Source organism: Girardinichthys multiradiatus, chromosome 18, assembly GCF_021462225.1.
Source record: "Girardinichthys multiradiatus isolate DD_20200921_A chromosome 18, DD_fGirMul_XY1, whole genome shotgun sequence".
Taxonomy (NCBI): Eukaryota; Metazoa; Chordata; class Actinopteri; order Cyprinodontiformes; family Goodeidae; genus Girardinichthys; species Girardinichthys multiradiatus.
In genome coordinates, this window is record NC_061810.1 from 31078534 (window position 1) to 31105461 (window position 26928).

General features: G+C 38.8%; 1 protein-coding gene across 3 annotated transcripts in view; it reads left to right on the forward strand.

Annotated features, from left to right (window-relative positions):
* Positions 1-26928, forward strand: part of cadm2b (cell adhesion molecule 2b) — a 238321-nt gene that overhangs the window by 148869 nt on the left and 62524 nt on the right. For 2 of the 3 annotated variants that reach the window (XM_047391445.1, XM_047391446.1), the window contains exon 2: positions 10553-10579. The exons of the other annotated variant lie outside the window; for it this stretch is intronic. In XM_047391445.1, the coding sequence (XP_047247401.1) occupies positions 10553-10579 (27 nt within the window). The remainder of the gene's footprint in view (positions 1-10552; positions 10580-26928) is intronic. 3 annotated transcript variants of the gene reach the window in all.

A 26928-nucleotide genomic window follows, 5' to 3' on the forward strand; every position in this document is an offset into this window, starting at 1 on the left:
TTTAAAAAACATCTGAGCAATATTATAATCATTTCCACAATTCACCAAAATACTAAACAATAATACACTGATATTGAAAGATACATGGGTAGGAAATGATTTATTTAGGGGTACAAAATGGACATAGCATGGAACAAAATGTCAATATTCAAGTATTAAATCAAATACAAATTTGCAAAGTGGCGAACTGACCCATAGCCACCTCCAGACTTAACTTTTCTTGTAGTAATAATTTAATTTACCACAGATACGCTATCTTCCATAGATGTTCAGATTTGAACTACTGGTTTAAGAATGATTATGTAGAAATAATGAGGCATTTACAATGCATATTTTCCATTATTTATTGGAAAAATGAGATAAAAAACTGCTGGTGTAAAAGCACTTATTTCTTGGTCGTTTCAAGAAACAGTACAAGTCACTATAATGCAGGTCTTCAGTGTTGACGACGCATGTTTCAATTCAAAAAGGGACTGGACCAGCACCTTTGAATGTGCATGTCTGCATGAGCATAACCTGATATTTTTTGAGAGAAAGTTGCAGCAGCATTAATTTGGAACTTGTAAAACTGTAGTTCTAAAGCTTTTAGTAGCAGTTGACACTGACAGCTTTGTGCAGATTTTTGGTCAGTGGTTTTAAGTTTTACAACAAATCTTCTGATAAAAAAAGCATCCAGCTTATCCAACCTAATTTTTAAGAAATACATGAAATAAATACATAGATATATAAGTCCCAGACAACACGCTCTAATGAAGGTTCCTAATACGTTAAAATTATGTCAGTATGTCATTCTAATGGCAAATATTTCATGACAGACAGCTGTAATTGATCTGGTGGAATTCGTGATTTTTTTAACTAAGGAATTATAAAAGATGTGCAACACTCAGTTTTACGTGGAGGAGGAATTGGCTGAGCAAAGGTTTGGTATCTATAACCAGGACACCCTGCTCCAATTTCTGAGCACTGCTCTGTCTCCTGTTAATTGTTGTTGGGGAAAGAATGGATAGGTTTAGGTTAGAGATGTACCAATCACATTTATCACCAATTACCAGTCTCTGCTTGTTTGTATATTGCTGTTGTTATTATTATTATGCTGTTATGTTCAAAACTTTTGAAATGAAATGTAACAAAGCAGATTGATTTGACAGGTAAATTATAAAAGAAGCATAACCAGCATGCACAATTGCCCGGGTTCGCCATTCAAATTATCTCATGATTTTCCCTTAAGGGCATTTGGATGTTAGCTGACATAAAGATGAAGTGCTTTCCCATCAAATGTTTACGTATGGGCAGATTGTCCTTGGACAGTTTGCTGTGGGACATTGGCAAAGAAAGAGCAGTGACCTCAGTCACGGCAAGCTGAGGGACAGAGGTCGACTCTCACTATCAGAAGACAAACCTCTCAGTGGTTGGTTAAACTCATCACCACAGGGACAAATGGTACACAACAGAAATGTGTCTGACAGATGATGATGGGATGTTGTCACTGTTTTTTTACAGTTACAAATACAAGTAAGATGTAGGCTGAGTGCTCAAGATTTGAGCAGGCCATTATCCATTCTTTCTCCCTTGCTATGGTTCTCCTTTTCCATTTTCTTTCTTATCTTTAGTCAGTTATGTGCTGTTATCCATTTTGTTGTTGTGGTCTTCAACATATTGCAGTAATTTGCCTTTTGCTGGTTCTCCTTTTGTTATACGAAGGGCTTAATTAATTATTTATAATCATCATAATAATAATAACAGTAATAATAAGCATTATTGTTATGTTTGTCTTCACTTTTGGCATCAGTCAGATTTCTTCAGTGTTTTTATTTGCTATTTAGTGAATATTATTTTGTGTCCTGTTAGTTATAAACAGAGATAAAGCAATTATGCTCAGTCAACATATATTAGTCCGCATGTAGCTTTTAAGTGATGTACGTTTTTTCAGTGTCATGTAATAACTTCTTCATGTGCTGCATGGAAACTATCTATTGAATACATGGACAGCTTCATGTTCATTAAGAAATAAGATTTTTCTTTTCTTAATCAATTCAGCACAGAACTTCTTAGTCCAAGGCAATATATCAAAACCATTAGTTGAGCTTATTCAGGGATATTAAAGCTAATGTTGTTATTGCTACGTGCGAGTCAATTTGTCAGATACAAATAAACCCTGAAATAGCATTAACATATTAGAAGTGCCAAACTGATCATTTGCTTACACCTTGCCATCCTTTTACCTAGTTAATTACCAATGTGCCTTGGAAAGTTGATGCGCATGTAATATATAAGTGTGGATATACATCATCATCAAAAGGCACATTTATTTTACTAATTCATTTAAAAAATGGAAAGTCATATTATGTAGACTCATTATACACAGTTATATATTTTTAGCATCTATTTCTGTTCGTTTTGAAAAGTGTGGTTTGCATCTAATAAAATCAAATGAAACATTTTTTTTCCTGTGCAGCATAACTCATCTTCCTCTTGATATCTACCCATAGATTCTCAGTGGGGCTTATGTCAGGCTAGTATGGTGGCCTATCAAAGACAGTGATATCATGGTCATTAAATCAGATATCAGTACTTTTGGCAGTGTTGACACAGGTCAATTGCTGCCGAAAAACAATATCATTATCTCTCTAAAGCTTATAATTACAGGGAAGCCATAAGTGCTCTAAGTGTTCCTGCTAGGTCCTGACTTTGGACCTAGCATAAAACACAGTGGACCAACACCAGCTCATAATATTGGGTCAACAAATCATCACTGACATGAAAACCCCATATTCCTGTAATAAAAATCACATATTATTAGTTTTTTATATATATTTGTGTTGAAATATTTCACTCTGAGCTTCCCTTTTTGAATTGGCTTCAGGTTTTCATGCTGTTTAGATACAGGAAATTTAATTAACTCTGACAACACAATGATAATAGTTTTGAATAAATCTGTTTGAAGTATTCATCATAAATGTGGGACATACTAATGCAGTAAACCTGAAGATCTTATATGTAGTATATGAAAGGCACGTGAGCTTACAGAGATGTGTATTGGGTTCTTTTATTGGTTTTCAGTGAAAGTCCTCATAGGAATGTCAAAGTCTTTTTACTTCTCTGAAAGAATTTATTGATATGCTTCCCGTGTGCTTGCAAACATTTTCAGTTCACAGCAATGAGAATCTTATCACGGTGTCTGACTTTGTCAACACTATTGAATTTTGGCAGAGCTGGAGATTAATAACTTCCACCTGAAACTAAAATAGGAAGAGTTGAACACTTGGAGTGAAGATGAATGAGTGTCAAAAACAAGGAATTTTCCATTAGATAGAGCCATTGCATGCATCAACTTTGATGTTACTAGTTTCTTCATCTGATAAGAGTTCGTTCACAAATTGCCACGAGGTGACCTATTTACAGATAAGTTTTTTGTCCTTTTCCACACTTCAGGTTACCAATGACCTATTTTAAAGTCAAAAATAGTACCTTTTCTCCACAAGGTTTCAGTCTTAGCCCCGGGTATGAGTACTATAATGAGAAAAATGACCACTGTTTCTACTGAGCATTTGGTCTAAATTTTAAATACAGAGAGCATGATAATCATTTTTATTTAACCGGCAAAAAATAAAACATTGCATACACACATGAGCACACAGTAATTCCACTAAATTACTTCACCACCGACACGTTATTTATTTAAGGTAAGGACATATTCCCATGCACAGTGGATAAACAGACAAGCACGGCTTTGGTGAGCATGTTGAATACAAATACAACTTATTCAATTCAGTTCAGTTTTATTTATATAGCGCCAATTCACAACATGTCATCTCAAGGCACTTTACAAATTCAGTTCACTCAAATCATACAGATTTCAAGTCGGGTACATACATTCCAATTAATCCTAACTAACAGAGCTGTCAGATTCAATTTAATATTCTACTTGGTTAAAATGTTTTTCTGTAGAGCCAGCCTCTCACGGGTGAGGGGAGAATGGAGCGGAAGATCGACAGATGGATTGGTGTGGCTGCCGCAGTAATGGGGGCTCTGTGCTGGTCCGTTGTGCTGAAGAGAGAGCTGAGCCGAAAAGCGAAGCTCTTGATTTACCCATCGGTCTACGTTCCTACCCTCACCTATAGCCATGAACTTTGGGTCATGACCAAAAGAATGAGATCCTGGATACAAGCGGCTGAAATGAGCTTCCTCAGTAGGGTGGCCGGCCACTCCCTTAGGGTGAGGAGCTCGGCCATCTGGGAGAGACTCGGAGTAGAGCTGCTGCTCCTCCACATCGAGAGGAGCCAGTTGAGGTGGCTCGGGCATCTATACCAAATGCCTCCTGGACGCCTTCCTCGGGAGGTGTTCCAGGCACGTCCCACCGGGAGGAGGCCCAGGGGACGGCCCAGGACACGCTGGAGGGACTATGTCTCTCGGCTGGCCTGGGAACGCCTGGGCTCCACCCGGAGGAGCTGGAGGAGGTGTCTGGGGAGAAGGATGTCTGGGTGTCTCAACTGAGTCTGCTGCCCCCGCGACCCGTTCCCAAAGTGGGAGACGACGACTACAAGTAAAAAGCTTTTCTATCTAAGGAAACCCAGCAGATTGCATCTAGTCGGTGACTTTCAGCATTCACTCCTCCTGGATGAGCATGTAGAGACAGTGAACAGTCGCTTGCATTGACTTTACAGCAATCCCTCATACTGAGCATGTAGCGACAGGAAGAAACTTCCAGCAGAACTAGAACCAGGCTCAGTGTGAGTGGCCATCTGCCACGACCGACTGGGGGTTTGAGAGAACAGAGCAGAGACTCAAAAAGAACACAAAAGCACTGATCCAGGAATACTTTCTATGGGAAAGTCCTAATCCAGTCCTGGGTTAGGTAAGGTCCGATTCAGGCCTGACCTGATTTAGAAACAACACTGTTGGATTTGACTCATCATACACAGTTAGATTTTCAACCCAATAAATATGTTAAAGGAGGGGAGGGCAATTAATGTACCCAAATGACCTTATGAGTAGCCAGTTGCTGTTGAGACTCAGATCATTGCCTGAACTCAATAATGCGAAAAATTTTATTTGATGACAAACTCTCTATATGAGTTTTAGCTGCTGCTTGAAACAGCAGTGTTTGCAAAAAGGTGGCACGTCATACTGACAGCTCAGTGTTTATCATGTCACAGTAATTTATGATCCTTTTGAAGAACCATTGTCATAAAATGAAAAGGCTGTAGAAGTCCATTAATTTCACTGTTTTCTTAGACTGGCATTGTTAATTCAAGCAGTAATTCCTGAGAACAACATAACCACTTTAGCCCAGACATTAGCTCATTTGTACTTAAGAGTAGGGATTGAAACAACATTGCTTCACACTCTTTCATGACCTTTAGCATCATGTCCTCTATTGCAGTCTCCATCTAGCAAGCAGGATATCTTATTGGCATGCAAAGTGTGCATTTATGGCAAGTGGAAAAGACTACTAAAATTGTTCATGTGCTGCTAGTATTGATTTTATATTGCAAAATGAATACTGTTAAAAACTCTACATTCTGCATCAGTCTCTCTTCTTAACATGAGCCCACATTGGTTGATAGATTAAGGTGCTAAAGTGGCTTCCCAAATAGAGAAAGACAGCAGTCGCCTTTAAAATAAAAGCTACAGAATAAAAACTACACATGTTTAATTTCTGATTATCTTTTGACCACTGTTGGTCAGCCTGAGACATCTAATGGGTCGAATTTGCCTGAAGGCTGTAAAATATCTGAACTAAAGTGGCAAAATTTTAATGTTAAGGCTACCAAAGAGAGCTGTAAAGAATAACTTATAACCAATCAAGTCATGTTTGGGTTCAAAGAAATTACTTTTATGTTTATTTTAATTCTCCTTTAAATATTATCAGAGACAAAAAAAAATAAAACAACCTTGTAATTTCTACGAAGACTTACTGACAAACATTTGAATTTGGTTTGCAAGTTTAATACTTGTTATATAACACTGAGTAAAATAGTTTCTGTTCATATTGAATTAATAACCAATTCTTTTGGTCAAAGTATGAATGTACTAGCTTGCCCTACCTACTTACCAGGTAAAAGACTTGAACAGATGCCAAAAAATATTCATGCTCCTGCCCCTGTAAAATTATTCTCAGTCAACCAAGAAGTTTATTCTGGTAGCAGACGGACATTGTTCAAAACATAATAAAATATGTAAATTCAGTATTATTTTTGAAAAAAACAAAAATCCGTTTTTAGTTACATTCTATTTATAAATGGCAAGTTGAAAATTCTAACCTTCTCAATGTTCATTAAAAAAATCTTTTTTGGCATTACAGCAATCAAACCCTCTTTATAATTGCTGAGCAGCTTCTTTAAAGTTTCCACTGGTATTTTGATGATTTGTTTTTGGTGATGATCTTTAAATCTTTGAGGTTAGAAGGCTTCCTCACCATTACCTTAATCTTTAGACTGATGTTACCAGGAAAGAAGACACTAGAATGTTATCATTTAATATTTTCATTCATGTTTTATTCATTATATTATCATGTAATCATATATTCATATTTAAATTAGCAACAGTTTTTGCAAAGTAAGGACGTTTATTTAAATCTGATGAAAATGTTTGTTTGGATGTGCATATGTTCCTTTTATAAAAAAGGGACCAACTCTTAATTATAATCTTTGATACAATGACTGGGTTATTAAATGTTTTTTTTCTTTTCTTGGAGAGTATGATCTGTCCAAAATCAATCATGTTGGTAATTTCATAATGCAGTATAGTATTTAAATTCACAGTCAAGGATTCAAGTCACATAATAGTGGTATTGTACAGGATCACCCTTCACGGGAACTAGTTCTACTTTTTTAAGAATAAAGAATTTCAAAATATATAGATCATGACACTAAATTCCCGACAAAGCTGCCCTCGCTTCACTGCTTTATCACATAATACAGAGTTGTATTGACTTAGATGACTCACCAGTGTCCTGTGTTCTCTGTGATTGCACTGATCTCACTTTTGTGACGTCTTTCTTCCAGATATAATGAAAACAAATTTGAGCACATTTGTTCAAGTTTCCACCTTGGTCATCAAATCAAATATGTCTTTATTTGCGCAAAGAATATATTAAAAGAGCAAAACTGTGATATTTTCAATTATTAGCAAAACAGTTTACCTTTCCTTTTCCAAGGGATCTTTTTGAGTTCAAATCAATAGCTTAACTTGCTATCACAATCAGAAAGAGGTGTAGTTCAGTGGAGGTTCTTATATGAATGGCACTCTATGACCTCGTCCTTCTGCCACTCCATACCACCAGGTACATTCCCACTCCCCCTACAAAGCCCACTGTGGAAAAATACACATATAGGAAAAATTATGAAATAATATTGATCTGATAATAACTAAGATGAATGGATGGATACAGTGCACCCAAATAGTATTGACAGCACTAGACTTTTTTTCACATTTAGAGTTGTTACAGTCTTTTTCCAAATGGTATTAAATTAATCTCCATCTTCGACATTCTACACACAATTCCCCATTATGACAATGTGCAACATTTGTGAGGATTGTTGCAAATGTATTACAAATAGAAAACTTAGAAATCCCATTAATGCAAGTATTCACAGCCTTTGCTTAATAATTTGTTGATCCATCTTTGGAAGCAATTGCATAACATTTAATATGATGCCACAAACCTAGGACACCTATAGTTAGGCAGTTTTATCAATTCTTTTTTGCAATACATCTCAAGTTCTATCAGGTTGGATGGGAAACATTGGGCAGCAATTTTCAGATCTCTCCAGACATGTTCATTCAGATTCAAATCTGAACTCTGGCTTGGCCACTCCAGGGCATTCACAGAGTGGTTCTGAAGCCACTCCTTTTAGATCTTGGCTCCTTGCTTTGAGTCGTTGTCCTGCTGAAAAATGAACCATTGCCTCAGTCTGAGGTTAAGAGTGCTCTAAATCAGGTTTTCATCCAGGATGTCTCTGTACATTGCTGCATTCACCGTTTCCTCTGTCTTAACTAGTCTGCCAATTATTGCTGCTGAAAAACATCCTCATACCATGATGCTGCCACCATCATGCTTCACTTTAAGGATGGTATTGGACTGGTGATGAGTGTTGCCTGGTTTCCTCCAAACATAACGTCTGGCATTCACACCAACTTCATTGTCATCAGTTTACAGCAATATCTTCTTAAATTGTGCGTACCACAGGAGGGTGCCTATATTGAATAATAATAAAATTAAGCAATGGAAAGCAGTTTTAGGGCACAGCTGGCAAACCTAGCCTGTGGGGTGCTTGTTGTCGCATCCTAAATGCCAGGCGGCCCTGGATAAAAAGCCATATTGCTAACAAAAACTGGCTAGTGTGGTGGATTGTTTGTGAGAAAATATAATGTTTGAATTTATTTGCTTGGCATATGATATTTTCACACAGGCTGTGCAGTTTCATTTTTATATACAGTGGCTTCTAAGTTTTTAACTAGCAAATCTAGACTTATTTGGTAATAATAATGTCCTTATGTTGTCTTCTCCTTATAAGTTACTTAGGAGTTAATTTGAGTGCTCACTATTATGTAATTGTATGAGACAAAGTGCTTGTCTAGGGTTAGAGCAAATTATTTACCAATCTGTTATGTTGTGGCATGTTTTTCAATGTACAGCCTAATTTTCACTACAGGTAAAGCTAAGATCGATTAAATAAAATCTGTCCCAGTGACACTGAAAAATGTTGTGATTAGCAACTTTAAAGCTTTTTTTTGGTTTATTTGTACTGTTTCAAAATCCCTTTGATATTATAAAGAGTATAACAGCTATTATTTATACATCAGTACTTAGTTGCTTAATAGTGTCTTAGTAATCCTTCTGTTTCAAAATAACATGTAAATGGAAATTAATCTAAAGTAAAATGAAATTGTTTCAGAAATATTTTTTAAATAACCAGTTCCTCAAAAAATGGTGTCCATTAAATTTAACTTTGACTAGAACAGTTACATTTTTTTTTCAGTCCATACAAACAGAGCATATTAGTTATACACAACATTCTGCAGACATGTTCCACCATTATTCAGAGACCTTTTTAGGGGGGGGGGAGTGTTGCTCTGACTTCCATCTTATAATATCCAAAAGGTGTCAGAGCTTTTGCTTTCTTTTTTAAAAACTGTCTGATTTCAGTGGTATGCTTTGAATTGTTATCATGCTGGAATTTTCTTTTTCTTCTTTCAAGCTTCAGGAAAATGGAAGTCATCTTGTCAGCTCATTTTTCAGTGCGTTCACAGGAGCCCTTGTGATAAATTTAAAGACTGACCGTTTAAAGACTAAGTTGCCTAATATATTCTCTTCGTAAACCTTCCGTTTCATAATAATATGTAAATACACATGAATCCTAAGTAACATGAGATTGGCTCAAAATGATTTTTTTAGCATCTAGTTGCTCCAAAAACGAAGGCCATTAAATCTAACTTTGATTCTTTGTGGCAGTTTGGATTTTTTCAGTCCATTCCAACCCAGAGGATACTTGTTATACACGAGGTTCTGCAGACATGTTCCACCATTCTTCAGAGACCTTTTCAGCTTCTCTTTGCTGCATGCGGGAGTGTTGCTCTGACTTCCACCTTATAATATCCAAAAGCCATCAAAGCTTTTACTTTTTTTTTTTTAAACTCCTGTCTGATTTTGGTGGTATGCTTTGAATTCTTATCATGCTGGAATTTTCTTCTTCTTCTTTTTCTTCTTCTTCTTTCAAGCTTCAGGAGAATGGAAGTCATCTTGTCAGCTCATTTTTCAGTGCATTCACAGGAGCTCTTGGTGATGTCTTTAAATATTATGTCCCAAGAGGTTTTGCACTTTGCAACCCATCCGTATTATTAAATTATGGTAAGAGTTCCTCACTTCCTAGACCAGGAATTCCAGGTCAAGTTCATGCCAAATAATCTGAGCTGAGCATATTTATCTTGTTCTCATTATAGCAAAGGACGTGATCCTAATATTCATTAGGCTTCTTTCATGTTCTCTAGCAAAATCTAATTTTGCAGTTTCGTCTGTAGAAAAAGCAATTTTTTTCTCTTGTACCCCATCCAGTAAGGTCAATAATACAGCACCCCGTGCATTGTATAAGCTGTCACAAAAACAGATTTGTTTTTATAAATAAGCCCTCTGACGAATTGACTGCAATATTGTGTGGTTAGTTCTCTTGCCTTGTAGTTAAAAAATATACAATCTAATTGACCTTGTGAACATAGATTACATTTATTTATCTTTTAAAATTACAACTTTCTCTTTTGTCTTTTCTCACTCATGTAATAAAAAGGTGCAACTGGCAGTTAATGGATTTTTACAATATAGGTTATGTTAATTTATGTCATTCCTGTCTCTTCATAAACTGTATCGTTTCATTGCGTCATATACTATCAGTTAATCTATCTAATCCACTTCTATTTCTACTATTCAATCATTTAGTTTTTCTTAACATAGAAAGAAGAAGAAAAACAAAAAACACACAATGCTATCAATAGAAAGTGTTGATTCCACCTATCTAACTTATTGTTTCCTTGTTTTACCTCCTCATGCTATCAGTGGCTGGGACAAAAAGCAAAGCGAAAGGTGAGTTATTGTTTCCATTTTCTTGGTACATGATTTATGTTGCACACAGTTTCCAATAAACAAGGTCTGGATCAACCCTTTATCTCCCCCAAGAGCCCAGCAAGCATTAACATATGTTGCTTTGGATAAAGCTTTCTCTGCATGTTGTTTTTTTTTTTTTTACCAAACACTGATTTCTTCTGAAGAGGTATACTGAGCCTACTCGCTCTCTCCCAGATACAGGCTACTTCACATATGTATAGATTCACACTAGGGAGATGCCCACATCTCGCAGTTATTCCTCCCTGTATAGAGCTACCACGCAGCTCCAGTGAAGCAGCTGGGGCTTGTTCCTGATTCAAGGACAGCTCAGAGGCAGATGAGTGAGAGGAACGTTTTTCTGTCTTGCTTTACCCACTTAGATGTTCCAAGTTATATCAAAAACTTTCTGGTCACAAGACTGCTTTTCAGACTTTAGTGTTTTACCTCCATTGACTGGCAATTTATTATGGTCTATTACACACAAAGAATGATGTTTCTTTAAAGCAAATGCTATTGAGGCAGAAGTAGTTTAGCCAAACTATTGGTGAAATATCGTGATCTAGTTTTCTTGGATTGGAGAAAAGACTAGAAGTAGCCTCATTATTGCTTAAAGACCTCCAAGTGGAACTTTCTTACAAAATGATCAGACTTAACTGAACTTTTTACACTGGATGAAATAAGAAATGGTGAAATTATAGAATTATACTACACTCACCGGCCACTTTATTAGGTACACCTGTCAAACTGCTCATTAACGCAAATTTCTAATCAGCCAATTACATGGCAGCACCTCAATGCATTTAGGCATGTAGACATGGTCAAGACAATCTGCTGCAGTTCAAACCGAGCATCAGAATGGGGAAGAAAGGTGATTTAAGTGACTTTGAAAGTGGCATGGTTGTTAGTGCCAGACGGGCTGGTCTGAGTATTTCAGAACCTGCTGATCTCCTGGGATTTTCATGCACTACCGTCTCTAGGGTTTACAGAGAATGGTCCAAAAAAGAGAAAATGTCCAGTGTGCAGCAGTTCTGTGGGCATAAATGCCTTGTTGATGCCAGATGTCAGAGGAGAATGGCCAGACTGGTTCAAGCTGATAGAAAGGCAACTGGCAATAAGCACTCGTTACAACCAAGGCAAGAAGAGCATCTCTGAACACACAACACGTCGAACCTTAAGGCGGATGGGCTACAGCGGCAGAATACCACACCGGGTGCCACTCCTGTCAGCTAAGAACAGGAAACTGAGGCTACAATTCACACAGGCTCACGAAAATTGGACAATAGAAGATTGGAAAATGTTGCCTGGTCTGATGAGTCTCAGTTTCTGCTGCGACATTTGGATGGTAGAATGTCAGAATTTGGCATCAACAACATGAAAGCATGGATCCATCCTGCCTTGTGTCAATGGTTCAGGCTGGTGGTGGTGGTGTAATGGTGTGGGGGATATTTTCTTGGCACACTTTGGGCCTCTTAGTACCAATTGAGCATCATGTCAACGCCACAACCCACCTGAGTATTGTTGCTGACCATGTCCGTCCCTTTATGACCACAGTGTAGCCATCTTCTGATGGTTACTTCCAGCAGGATAACGCATCATGTCATAAAGCACGAATAATCTCAGACTGGTTTCTTGAACATGACAATGAGTTGACTGTACTCAAATGGCCTCCACAGTCACCAGATCTCAATCCAACTGACCACCTTTGGGATGTGGTGGAACGGGAGATTTGCATCATGGATGTGCAGCCGACAAATCTGCAGCATCTGTGTGATGCTATCATGTCAATATGGACCAAACTCTCTGAGGAATGTTTCCAGTACCTTGTTGAATCTATGCCACGAAGGATTAAGGCAGTTCTGAAGACAAAAGGGGTTCCAACACGGCACTAACAAGGTGTACCTAATAAAGTGGCCGGTGAGTGTATATTATATCAGTTCATGGATGAGTTTTTTCAAGATAAGCTTTTTACCTTCTAAGAAACTATAAACTGTAACTATAAACTTGCACTAGCTATTCTGAGCTAACTACTTCAATACCTTCTAGGGGCCTACCTAGAAGGTTTTCTGGGCATGTCCTATTGGGAGGTGACCTCAGAGCAGAACCAGAACTTGCTGAAGAGAGATTATATATCCCTCCTGACCTGGCATTGCCTTGGGATCCCAATGATTGAGCTTGAGAGTGTGGTATGGCTGTTACCCTGATCTTGGATAAGCAGAACAGTGGATGGATAGTGCTAGCAAGCTTGAGTATTCATCCCTTGACCAAAGACTTAGTCCAAGCATGAATATAGTCAGATAATACTGTAATTGTTAGACAGAAGTCTGAATGGCTTTACCTTTTTCATCAGATAGTACTCGTACTCGTCGTCTTCTGCTTTATCCAGGACCGGGTCGCGGGGGCAGCAGACTCAGCAGAGACGCCCAGACGTCACTCTCCCCAGACACCTCCTCCAGCTCCTCCGGGGGGAACCGAAGGCGTTCCCGGGCCAGCCGAGAGACATAGTCCCTCCAGCGTGTCCTGGGCCATCCCCTGGGCCTTCTCCCGGTGGGACGTGCCTGAAACACCTCCCGAGGGCTAGGCCTTACCAGGGAGGCTGAGGAGTGTCATGCCTCTGTAGTTGTCATGCCCCAGTCTGCCAGTCCAGAGGCACTGTCCCCGACTGCCACGCAATGTTGAAGAGGCGTGTCAACCATGACAGCCCTACAACATCCAAACTTCAGCCTGGGTGCTGAAAGAGTCTAACCCCGAGTTCCAGGCCTCTGTTTCCACCAGGGAATGCGTGATGGCAGGATTGAAGTACTCCTTCCACTGCCCAATAATGTCCCCAGTCGAGGTCAGCAGCCTCCCAGCCCCACTGTAAACAGTGTTGGCGAAGCACTGCTTCCCCCTCCTGAGGCGTTATCTGATATTTAATGTAGAATTAAATTAAATTAAACTAAAAATACAATCATTTGTTTAGTAACCCAGTGGCTCTTGTTGGCCCACTCTTTGGTAGCCTTAACATTGGACATTAATCACTTTCATCCATATTTAAGGTTAAAACCTAGCCCAGTATGACAGTTCGAAAGCATAACCCAGCTGTGTTGTATTAATTGAACCCAGGTCTGGATTAATTTTTATTTGTCCCAGAATTGGGTTAAGATCATCTAAATGTCAGTCAGTCAGTCAGTCATTTTCTATACCACTTCTTCCAGCCTTAGCCTTAATTTCACAGTATATAGACAGAAAATGGGCAGAGAGAGATGTGGGGAAGACATGCAGCAAAGATCCCAGGGTCGTGAATCAAACCCTGGATAACTGGGTGGAGTACTCAAAGCCTGTGCATGTGGTGCACACACTCTACCCCAACACCACATGGTACCCTTTGTTGTTTTTAATAAAGTCACTTCAAGCTATAGGTTGAATCTGCCTAATGATTAGCACAAGCTAGTGCTATGTTCAACAATCAAATGTTTTCAAAACTACTGGTCAAAAGGTCCTGTCCTGTAACGGTGGGTTGCCGATTCAAACCCCCGCTCCATCCATCTCAGTCATTGTATCCTTGGGCGAGACACTTCACCCGCCATGCCTGCTGATGGTGGTCAGAGGGCCTGGTGGCGCAGATTGTATGGCAGCCTCGCTTCTGTCAGTCTGCCCCAGGGCAGCTGTGGCTACAATGCAGTCTACCACTCTCACTGTGTGAATGAATGAGTGGATGACTGATTGTAGTGTAAAGCGCTACACAAGTGCAGGCCATTTACCATTGTTCATAATTGTTGCCTTGCAGCAAAAAGGTCCTGGGTTTGAATCCTGCCTGGGACCTTTCTAGGTGGAGGTTGCATGGTCTCCCTATGTACACAAGGGGATTCCAGCTTCCTCCATCTGTCCAAAAGCATGCATGTAATCTTATTACTCCACTCTAAATTTACTTTAGTAGTAACTGTATGCATGGTAATTTGTCTTTGTGTCCATGTTGCTTTATAATGAACTGTTGATGTACCCTCTACCCTGTCTCTCACCCACTTATTGCTGAAAAAGGAGAACAGATCAAGTGAAACCATGCAAGCAAACAGTCGGCACATACAATATACAGATAAACATAACAGTATTTAAACTAAATACTGGTTGTCTAGTAATCCAGGTTATGGGTTTTGTGTTTCACACCACTCTTTGATTTCCTTAATGTTAGACGTTAGTCCCTTGAAGTAATGATTTAGACTGAAAACCTAACCCAGTATACTGGGTCAAGCCCACAACTAACCCCTGTTGTGTGAAAGCCACCCAGTAACCCAAACTCAGGTATTTTCATTTCAACATTTCTAAGAGCATGCAGTTATTTCTTGCTGCACAAATCTTTGAATTCCACTACAGAGTGTTTTTTAGTTATTTAGGCAGTTGCAAAAAATTTGCTAACTTGCATTTTGCAACAAAATGTAATGCTCTCTTCAGAAGTTAAAGAACAGAAATGAAAACTGGGCAAGTCCAAACAAAGCAAAAGAAACCAACCACAGGCTTAACAAGGATGATAAACAGCAAGGTTGAAATGCAAATTCAAGGAGTACTTATACTCACAAAGGGTAGGAGCTAATTAGATGCAGGCGATGCACGTAATTAGCAATCTAGGACCAAGGGTGAAAGTACATCAGAAAGAAAACCCTAACCCTAACTGAAACAAACCATGCAACACTCTTATAAACCGCCTGGGACACAGAAACATTAACCCTCCGGTTGTCCTTGGGTCAAAATGACCCGCCACTGTGTTAAAACTCCCCAAAAATCCACTAAATGCTATTTTTTTTACTTGAAATTTTATGACTTTTCCTAGATTGGCCCCAACAATATAAAAAGTGAAATGTTGCTTTTATTCATATTTCCATATAAGATGTAGAAAAAGAGGTACAAAGGTGGTCTTTGAGTCAAAATGAACCGTGAGACAAATAGAGTTTAAATCAAGGTCACAGAGTTATTTACAAACAACAGAATGTTACAATGTTTTAGATGTGTCTCAGATCAATCAGTAGCAGAAGTAAACAGGTGGTGTTCTCGCAGGCTTTATTTCCAGAGGTTATAAAGGTGCTGCAGATAACAGGACCCCAAATTCTGTCTGTGCTGAAGCCATGAGTGAGTGATATACTGCTGAAGACGCTGCAGAGATGATTTTCTCAGATGTCCAGCAAGACAACTCTGATTCAGAAGAGGAAGTGGAGGATGTATCCGAAGAAGAAGATGGGGAGGAATACAACCCAGAGCATGATGAATCATCTTCAGAAGAAGAAGAAAACCCTGAAGCTGAAAGAGAGACTTTCCTTTCAAAAAATGGCAAAAATAACATGGTCCTCAGCAGCATATGACCAACACGGCAGGCGTGCAGAACAAAACATCATAAAGATGACCACACGACCCACAAGGTTTCTCATGCCCATGATATTGTCTCTACATTCTACCTGTTTATCACACCAGCAATAGAAAAAATAATCCTGGGGATGAGACATCTGGAGGGTTTTTGCAAATATGGAGACAGCTGGAAAAAGATGGATGAGATTGACCTGCAGGCCTACTTAGGGCTGCTAATCTTAGCAGGTGTATACAGGTCCCAAGGTGAGGCTGCAGCTAGTCTATGAGATGCTGAGAGTGAAAGGCCAATTTTCCGTCTTTCACACCTACTCAAGACTGCTACGATTTGATGACCGTGAGTCAAGACCAGCAAGACGTGTGACAGACAAACTTGTGGCCATAAGAGAGGTATGGGACAAGTGGGTGGAGCGGCTGCCCTACCTCTACGATCCAGGGCCTGACGTAACAGTGGATGAACAACTGGTTCCATTTAGAGGTAATCTGTTTTCACATTTGTAATAAAAGTGATTTTCACTATTGATTTATTTGACTGTTTCCTGTGACACTGATACTAATCACTGATGCTAATGTCTTTTGTCCTTTCTGGCAGTATATGCCCAGCAAGCCAGCAAAATATGGGATCAAGTCATGGGTGGCTTGCGATGCCAAATCAAGCTGTGCTTGGAAAATGCAAGTCTATACTGGGAAGCCGACCGGTGAATACCCAGAGAAGAACCAGGGGATGCGAGTTGTGCTTGATGTGACAGAGGGACTGAGGGGTCACAATGTGACATGTGACAATTTCTTCACCTCTTATGAACTCGGACAGCAGCTCCTGAAGAGGAAGATCACCATGGCTGGTACAGTTTGAAAGAATAAGCCTGAGCTCCCACCTGCACTGCCTGCGTCAAAGGAGAGAGGTCCTCTCCTCAAAGTTTGCCTTCATGCCCAACACCACTCTAGTTTCCTACCTCCCAAAGAAAAACAAGAATGTAGGTCTTCTGAGCACACTGCGCACAGACGGTGACATTAGCGATCGTGAGGACAGGAAGCCAATCATCATCCTAGACTACAACCGCAACAAAGGAGATGTGGACAACCTGGATAAGGTGATTGGAACATATAGCTGCAGAAGAATGACTGCCCGCTGGCCCCTGGTCATCTTCCACAACATCATTGATGTTTCCTCCTACAATGCCTTTGTGATTTGGAGAGAGATCAACCCAACCTGGATGTCTCATAAGCAGAACAAGAGGAGGTTGTTCCTGGAGCAGCTAGGAAAGGCACTTGTAAATCCACTCATTGCAAGAAGGAAGCATGTCTCCCGCACAGAACCTTCAGCAGCAGTTGTGAAAGCTATTCAGAGTGCAGGACCTCCTGATCAACCTGAGGATCCATCTACCACAGCCACTTCCCCAGCTAGGGCAAGTAAGAGGAAGAGATGTCAGTTCTGCCCTCAAAAGAAGGACTGTAAAACACATACTGTGTGCTTCAGGTGTAAGAAATATATCTGCAAGGGCTGTGCACTTTTATACCGCCCTACATGTGCTAATTAGTTGAATGGGTTATGTTGTTTTTCATATTTTTGTATTATACATTGTCTTAAATTGTTCACTGGAGAAAAAAAAACCGAAACTGAGTCATTGGGATGAATAAAAATGTATTCAAAACTCCTTTTTGCAAATTTTTTTTTCTTTTCTTAAGTTATAGAAATTCAAGTGAAGAAGGAAAACTTAAGTATTCACACATTTTGAGCTCAATGACAATATGCAAGATCAAATTTGGTGTTTAAAATTCAATTAAGCTGCTTATATTGGGGGTTTAGGGAAGACGGGTCATTTTGACGCAGAGGACATAGGGTATATACAGAAAATGAGGACAACAGGAGGGTTAAATGTAAAACCATGGTAACCACAGAAGAAAACTAAAAAACACAACACAAATCTTCATTGACTTTCAGGAACAATAGATGATGTCGTGGTATTTTGAAATTGCATGCTTTTAGTTCTATCTAAATTTCCGTATTATTTGGGCCAGTGGGGGTTTTGTTTGTGTGTTTTTACATGCATGTTTCTTTTCTTTGTACTTTGAACGTGACTTCAACCAAACCTACTGATTAATGTTGTTCATTTACATGAATGTATTCCACAGATTTTATTTTACATTCTTTTCCAACTGTAGTGCTTTCTAATTACAGAAGCAATTAGGGGAGTAGTTTTTAATTAACAAAAGATACACATTCAGCATTTGTACTTCTGAAATCTAGTTCAACACTATGTAGCCTTTTTCCAACAGCACTTTCAGCACTCTAATTATGGTTGATTACTTGTATTAATAATTATGAAGATAATACTGTATATATAACAACATGTAGCAGCTTCTAATAGTGATTAATGGCTTTTGTCAGTTTTCCACCTTCATGGCGATGTAATTTGTTGCATAACATAGGGAAACGAATAGAAAAAGAAAAACCCAGGAAGAAGCTATGATGTGTTATCCCACATGGTGTCATTATAATGGAAAACGTGGCTCTGAACACCCCTCGGAGGACTCAACTGACCAAATGAGGAAGTGCTTTGACCAATATGAATGCACACTAAAAGTGAACCACTCATTAAAATATAAAGATGTATAAGAAGAGTAAACTCAGCAAAAACGCTGCGTGAAATAACTTTTTTTGTAGTCACAATTCATTTTTAACAATTGGAGGTTGTAGGATCTCAGCTCCTCTCCTCCTGGTTGGTTCTGGCAGCTCGTTATCAGCAGCTGCAGCTCATCTCCTGATGAGCTCACTGGGCTTCTTAAGGCAGCTGCTGGAACAGGTCTTGGCTGGAACATAACCTCAGTAATGTGGACTGCCTGCCTGCCTGTCTGCCTACCTGCCCGGCTACCTGCCCGGCTACCTACCTACCTACCTACCTACCTACCTGCCTGTCTGTCTACCTGTCGACCTGCCTATCTGCCTGCCTGCACCTGGTAAATACTCACCTAAGGACTGCACTGTAAATATACTCACCATCAGCACTCTCACCTTGGATTCCTGGATTCCGTCCTCCTCCCCTGGTTCCTGGACAACACCAACTTTTCATCCTAGGCAAGCCTATACTAGGAATAAAACTTCACTTACTGTCTACATCCTGTGTTTTGAGTCTGTTTTCATCCTCTGGTTTGTTCTACTTTGACTACCTTAGTGATTCATGATAGAGGTAATAATGCCCTCTGTAGTATTCTCTTTTTTATATAAAAAGGGGATACCCCCTGTGCCTTGGAAGTATTGTAATATATACCCATTTAACTTTTACACATTTTGTCAAGTTAAAACAACAGCAGGCAATGTATTTTATTGGGATTTTATTTGATGGAAAACCACAAAGTAGCGGATTATTTTGAAATGGAAAGAAAATTATATTTGGTTTTCAAAATCTCACAAATAAAAGTTTAAATAAAAGCAGTTTGGGGATATGTCTTTATCAGAGACCCACTATGGAATAAGCGGTAGAAAATGACTGACTGACTGATTTGATCTTAACCATTTCATTGTAGCTCTGGCTTGATGATAGGTTTGGAGTCCTGCCGGAAGGTGAATTTCTAAAATCCCATTCAGTTTATATACAGGTCCTTCTCAAAATATAAGCATATTGCAATAAAGTTCATTATTTTCCATAATGTAATGATGAAAATTTAACATTCATATATTTTAGATTCATTGCACACTAACTGAAATATTTCAGGTCTTTTATTGTCTTAATACGGATGATTTTGGCATACAGCTCATGAAAACCCAAAATTCCTATCTCACAAAATTAGCATATTATTAAAAGGGTCTCTAAACGAGCTATGAACCTAATCATCTGAATCAACGAGTTAACTCTAAACACCTGCAAAAGATTCCTGAGGCCTTTAAAACTCCCAGCCTGGTTCATTACTCAAAACCCCAATCATGGGTAAGACTGCCGACCTGACTGCTGTCCAGAAGGCCACTATTGACACCCTCAAGCAAGAGGGTAAGACACAGAAAGAAATTTCTGAACGAATAGGCTGTTCCCAGAGTGCTGTATCAAGGCACCTCAGTGGGAAGTCTGTGGGAAGGAAAAAGTGTGGCAGAAAATGCTGCACAACGAGAAGAGGTGACCGGACCCTGAGGAAGATTGTGGAGAAGGGCCAATTCCAGACCTTGGGGGACCTGCGGAAGCAGTGGACTGAGTCTGGAGTAGAAACATCCAGAGCCACCGTGCACAGGCGTGTGCAGGAAATGGGCTACAGGTGCCGCATTCCCCAGGTCAAGCCACTTTTGAACCAGAAACAGCGGCAGAAGCGCCTGACCTGGGCTACAGAGAAGCAGCACTGGACTGTTGCTCAGTGGTCCAAAGTACTTTTTTCGGATGAAAGCAAATTCTGCATGTCATTCGGAAATCAAGGTGCCAGAGTCTGGAGGAAGACTGGGGAGAAGGAAATGCCAAAATGCCAGAATCCAGTGTCAAGTACCCACAGTCAATGATGGTCTGGGGTGCCGTGTCAGCTGCTGGTGTTGGTCCACTGTGTTTTATCAAGGGCAGGGTCAATGCAGCTAGCTATCAGGAGATTTTGGATCACTTCATGCTTCCATCTGCTGAAAAGCTTTATGGAGATGAAGATTTCATTTTTCAGCACGACCTGGCACCAGCTCACAGTGCCAAAACCACTGGTAAATGGTTTACTGACCATGGTATCACTGTGCTCAATTGGCCTGCCAACTCTCCTGACCTGAACCCCATAGAGAATCTGTGGGATATTGTGAAGAGAACGTTGAGAGACTCAAGACCCAACACTCTGGATGAGCTAAAGGCCGCTATCGAAGCATCCTGGGCCTCCATAAGACCTCAGCAGTGCCACAGGCTGATTGCCTCCATGCCACGCCGTATTGAAGCAGTCATTTCTGCCAAAGGATTCCTGACCAAGTATTGAGTGCATAACTGTACATGATTATTTGAAGGTTGACGTTTTTTGTATTAAAAACACTTTTCTTTTATTGGTCGGATGAAATATGCTAATTTTGTGAGATAGGAATTTTGGGTTTTCATGAGCTGTATGCCAAAATCATCCGTATTAAGACAATAAAAGACCTGAAATATTTCAGTTAGTGTGCAATGAATCTAAAATATATGAATGTTAAATTTTCATAATTACATTATGGAAAATAATGAACTTTTTTGCAATATGCTAATATTTTGAGAAGGACCTGTATGTACCACCAATTCACAACAAATATTGTTGTGAAAAAACTACAAGGAAAACAGGTCCAATTTATGTCCAGAATATATAATCAAGTCAATACAAAACCGTAGTATAGAGTCAAATTACATGTCATGTGTTGTGACCAGTTCCCCTGTCTATGTTGAAGAAAAACATCCCCACAGCCTGATGCTGACCTTCTTCCATGTGTTTTTTATGTCTCCTACATTGTTGTGGCAAAGTGTAAATGGCATTCCTTATGACTCCTTTTCACTTTCTTTTCTTTCACATTTTCATAAAGTCCAGATTTGTGGAGTGCACAAGTAAAAGTTCTTTTGACAGATTCTCCCACCTGAGCTGTGGAGCTCTGCTGCTCCTCCAGACATACAAGGGCCTCTTGGTTGCATCTCTAATAAATTATCTTCTTGCTCAGCCTGCCAGTTTATGTGTGTAGCCATGTCTCAGAAGGTTTGCACTTGTGTCATTCACTTTTAATCTTCAGATAATTGATTGAAAACATGTTCAAATATGTTCAAAGCTTGTGATATTGTTTTGTAACCTAATCCAGCTTTAAACATCTTCACACACATGATTTTTTGCAGTGTTCCTTGGACTTCATGATGCTGTTCTGTTTGTTCACTAATGTTTTTCACCAAACTTGTAAGGCCTTCAAAGAAGAGCATGATTTACACAGGATAAATCACACACAGGTAGACTGTTTTACTTATTAGGTGACTTCTAAAGGCAATTGTTTCCAGGGAATTTATTTAGGGAGGGCTGATTTGAAGGCACACTACATTTTCCAGGTTTTTATATGTAAAAAAAATATTTTCTGCCACTTCACAAGTATAACCCACTCTGGTTGAGTTACCCAACTTTATCAGACAAAATTTCAATAAAAGACATTAAAGTGTCCTTTAGCAACATCAGGGAAGGTTTAAAGGGAATACATAATTTTGTAATCGCAGCTGTAAAACATGAGGCTAAAGCAGTGAAAGTTGTTGACACTTTTTAAAAGCATATTTAGGCAGGTTTTATTAAAATCCACTAGGATGTCTCTGACAGAAATTATTCTCCTGTTTATATATTTTTTCTTTAATGTTCTAACATATGCCCACCATATCATTCATTTAGAAGCATAATCCCAAGGCTAATTTGTGTAACAGAAAACAGCGTATTGTAATTAACATGATCAGAACTTGTGATGTTTCCCAGAGACAGCACAATTATTCTGACCCACATTCTAAAGCTGACATACTGAATTTCCTAACTTTCCCTTCCTTTTTACCTGTAGAAAAAAAGTACTCCAAAGACCTTTTCCCAGCAGGGATATTTATTACCAGTTCTGTCGATTTCGCACCCCTACCCTTTCCCTCACTGTGGAAAATCACAGGGGAGGACGAGGCTCAGAACCACTTCTCTGCCAGGGAAGGCTCACTTTTGCACTGATGGCATTCAATAACAGGCACTAAGTGCTTTTTGTTGATGGCGGATAAGGGTGACAGACAGCTCACTCTGTCCAGGTTATTTCCTTTGTGAAAGTCTTCATCAGCTCAATCAAGTGCCTACGTCATTTAAAATAACACTATCAGCTCAGACTATGATTACAATACTGGGCTGATACTGTGTTGTTTGCTCACTGCTGGGTTATCATGTGTCTGTGTTGTCTGCAACTCATGAAATCATTGTATGAAATCACTGTAATCCCAGTTGAGATAGAGGATGAGCAGAGACTAATGTGTCTTGATAAGATTCTGCCATGAGACTGATCCCAAATGTTTTATTATACAAGTAAAAAACATAGGAGCCATTTTCACAAAAGAGAAACAACATGCAATAAAGATACTGCTCTTTGATTGCATGTGCTTTGGTGTTTACTCATAACTGGCCTGCATATAGTATAATCCTTGTTGTACTGTATTTACATTTTGATGGTGCGTGAAAGAGAGTGACAATACCAGTCTGGCCTCCAGTAATTACAGCATTTAATGTTTTACTATAATTGTATATGGATTTTCTATGACTGAATGAGCTTCATTCTGGAGGGCTTGTCTTGCAAGATTTTAAAACGTTCCCCGTTGATTTTAAATAGAGACATTATTTAAAGCTGACAGTGCTCAAACCAGTTGTGGTACAATTCACCTTGGACGGGTAATTTACAGATTATCCTGAGTTAATGGATCAGAGTTAGATTTAGTGTTAATTAGCTGCTGCCCCCACAACAGTTGTTCAAATCTCTCTAATTCACTGGGCTGATTGCTTTTAAAATTGCATCATTTACAGAGATCCCCTGAGCAGCAGGTTTGCACAAAACAAGGGATGCTTTTCTGTTGAGGTTAAACCAGTGGGGCATAAATTACCCTGCCAGAGTAAATGATTGTTTTAGGTGACAGATGTGACCTTTTAAGCAGAAATAAATTAAGTGAAATATGTTTTTGCCCATGTTGTTCCTGTTCAGGAAAGGTCACTCAACAAACAATCAGATATGACTGGGCTTGTTCATGAGCCAGCTGATAAAAACTGTCTTATCTCTAAAGCCATTCACTTTCAGAGTGCCTTGTTTTTAGTGCTTACAGTTTTATACCAAAAACGTCATGTCATTTAAATGTCATATGTCAGATTCTTCTTTGGATTGGTTCTCTGTTTTTATAAGCATGCACTGACAGCCATTCAGCTAAATAAATAAAAAAAATGGACTATTGTAATATTACATGTGTGAATGTGTGTATGAACGGATGGATGACTGACTGTTGTGTAAAGCGCTTTGTGGTCCTTGGACTAGATAAAGTGCTATACAAGTGCAGGCCATACTGAAGCATGAGCTTGGAACGCGAGTGGCCTAGGCATTTATTTTATAATACCACAACAAATTTGGATTTTCCTCTCAGATTATAAGCCTTTTTATAGTCTATAACGACCTTCACAGTGGCCACATTTCTGTGGCTAAATGTGGTCGGACAGATCTGGCTGTGGAAAGAGCTTCAAGGAGATCTGCTGAAATATTTGTCATTAAATGTTACAATGCCCAAACAAAATCCTCAGGTTGTGATTCAGAGGATTTTGGTTTTTTTTGTTCGATTTGCCCAGACACAAACTAGAATCACACTGAAACATGTTATGAGCAGAATTATCAGCAGTCCGATCAGAACAAAGGGTAGACAAGCTAACATTAGCCTAGCACTTCAAAAAAACTCACAATGAAATCATGCTCACCAGGAGCAAGGGGTGAATTTATTGAAGACTGTAGCTGTATGTGTCATGTCAGATAAATATTTTACAAACAAAGGTTCCCTACAAGAAGCTCATGGGATAGCGTGTTTTCAATAATCTACAAGCACTGATTTTGTTAATTGTAATATACAGTATGACTGGGATTTTTGAATAACTTGTATCAATCCTGAGGAAGATGTATTATATAATAACTATAATAACTACAAAACTTTAAATGCATCATCAGAGTTCCCTTCATAATATGTCATAACAAGATTGAATGAGGGCCCAAATGCAGAATGTAGGGAGCAATGAAAACCAGAGAGTATACATGGGTGGTGAGGGAAACGAACACTGAGCTAGACAGGCTAATCTGATGAAATGTGGAGCAGCTGGTGGCAGGGAAAATCCAGAGCAACTGAAGGAGGGAGGCTAATTAACACAGATGAGTTGTAACACAGAGAAGTCAAGGGAAGTAACATAAATATCTAAACACAAGAATAACCACAAATATAATCTAATTAGAACAACTGCAACTACAACAGGAAAGTGCAGAAAATACACAAGACACTCAAAACACAAACACCTAACACAGGAGAATCAAGATATAGTGTTAATGAGGCATTGCATCTTTTTATAATACTGTACATCTTTTTTAAAGATATTTTATTACTATATATTGAGAAAATATTCAAAATGTTATTCTTTGTGGAAAGGTTTCTGTACGCAATTAAGCATTTATTACCTTTCATCTGACAGCCACATACGTCATTAAACAGGGGTTGTAGCTTATTGGTTGTAGTTTATTTTTTGGGATTTTTTGCAAGGCATGTTAGCAAGTTGTGGTTCTCTGCGTCTTTATGTGTTCATCAGTCAGTGAAAGCTAAATCAGATGACTAAAATGACCATTTCAGTATATTCCATTTCATTACCTTAAAATCCACATGGAAATCTTTACCAGTGTGTGTTTTTGGTCATACTCCCACTTTGAAGCATAATCCAGTTGCAGCATTTGAAATTCTGAGCAGTACAGGCTGAAACATGTCGGAATTCATTCAGCTGCCTTTGTCTGCTGTCATATCATCAGTGACCCACTGCTATCTGAAGTCATATTTGCTCTACCACATCAAGGTGTTTTACAGTCGATGTGCTGTGCTGTAGAACATGAGTTATTTCACACTTTCCTCATGTATTTTCTATTTTTTTTTCTTTTGGGTTGAGTTTGGTGTTATTTTCCTACAAGATGTTGTTTAATAAATCAGTTCTTCCTGTTAATTAATGTTTTTTAGCTAAATCTAAACCTCTGGTCTTTTTGTACATGAGTCTTATAACTGGCCTAAACTCCATAAAGAATAATAAGTTTCTACTGTAAGATTTTCTGATTATAGTAGAATACAACCTGACGAATATACTTTGGTGGATGTTAAGGAGGTTTTTATTGACACAGAAAGAATCGAACCACTATCATCGCTGACATCCATGCTTTTTTATGTTGCCTTCCTTTCATTTTTGTTGGTTTTCACACTCATAATATGTGAAGAAAAGGCAACAGATAAAAACATTTTTTGGCTTTAGTTGCAATATTTATGTTACACTTGGCAGAAAGTTAAAGCATGAGCAAACAAAATTTTGATGTTGAAGTGGCAAAACAACATTTTGAAAGACTTGGTCTTGCCTCTGTCTTTCATTGCTTTTTTAAAAATCTTTCTATGTTTAGGGAAATTCCTTTGTCTTCCTCCCATGCTTGGAAGCACACTTTCCCCAAGCCAGTTATTGTTTTAATCTGAAATTATTCTATGGCATTCTATCGCTACAATCAGTAGGGACTCCAAATGTGGTAGTATTTATAGAACAGTTCTGACTCATTGGCCAAAGCTTTTTATTAAAAACTTTGCTGTAGTTTGGGCTGCACATTAAAATATTGAAACAGTGCTCTGTATGAAGGATTGCAGCAAAGTTGACAACAAACTGCAATCGAATGTCAACCACATATTCATTCAGGAGAAGGGATTGCTGCAAAGTCAGTGACTTGATGAAGTGGGCTGGGTTTTCCCTACATACAGTAGAAAACCTTTGACCAATCTGAATAATAAACAGAACTTGACTACGTTGTTTAATAGCTAGGGTTGAATTGGAATTTACATAACTGACTTTGAAACTGTCTATAAGATTTGATGGAATTTGATTGAATTGACGCTATATAAATAACTTCACATAAACATAAAATAAATACAATGCCCTGCAAAACTCTTCATACTCTTGAACTATTTCACATTTTGTCACATTACAACCACATATTGTACATATACACATTGTATTGTGATTTCATGTTATAGACCAACAAAAAGTCATACACAATTGCAAAGTGAAAGAAAATAATACACGACTTTCTTAAACTTTTGTTTACTAATAAGAAATCTTAAACATGTGTGGTGTACATTTGTATGCAGACCCACTGAGTCAAAGCTTTAACTGCATTTACATTCACTGCAAGTATTTAGCATGAATTTAGGTCTGGAATTTGGCTGGACTTTTCTAATGCATTAATGATAGGGAGCTAAATTGGGGCCATAAAGTTTGTTCAAACGAAAAAA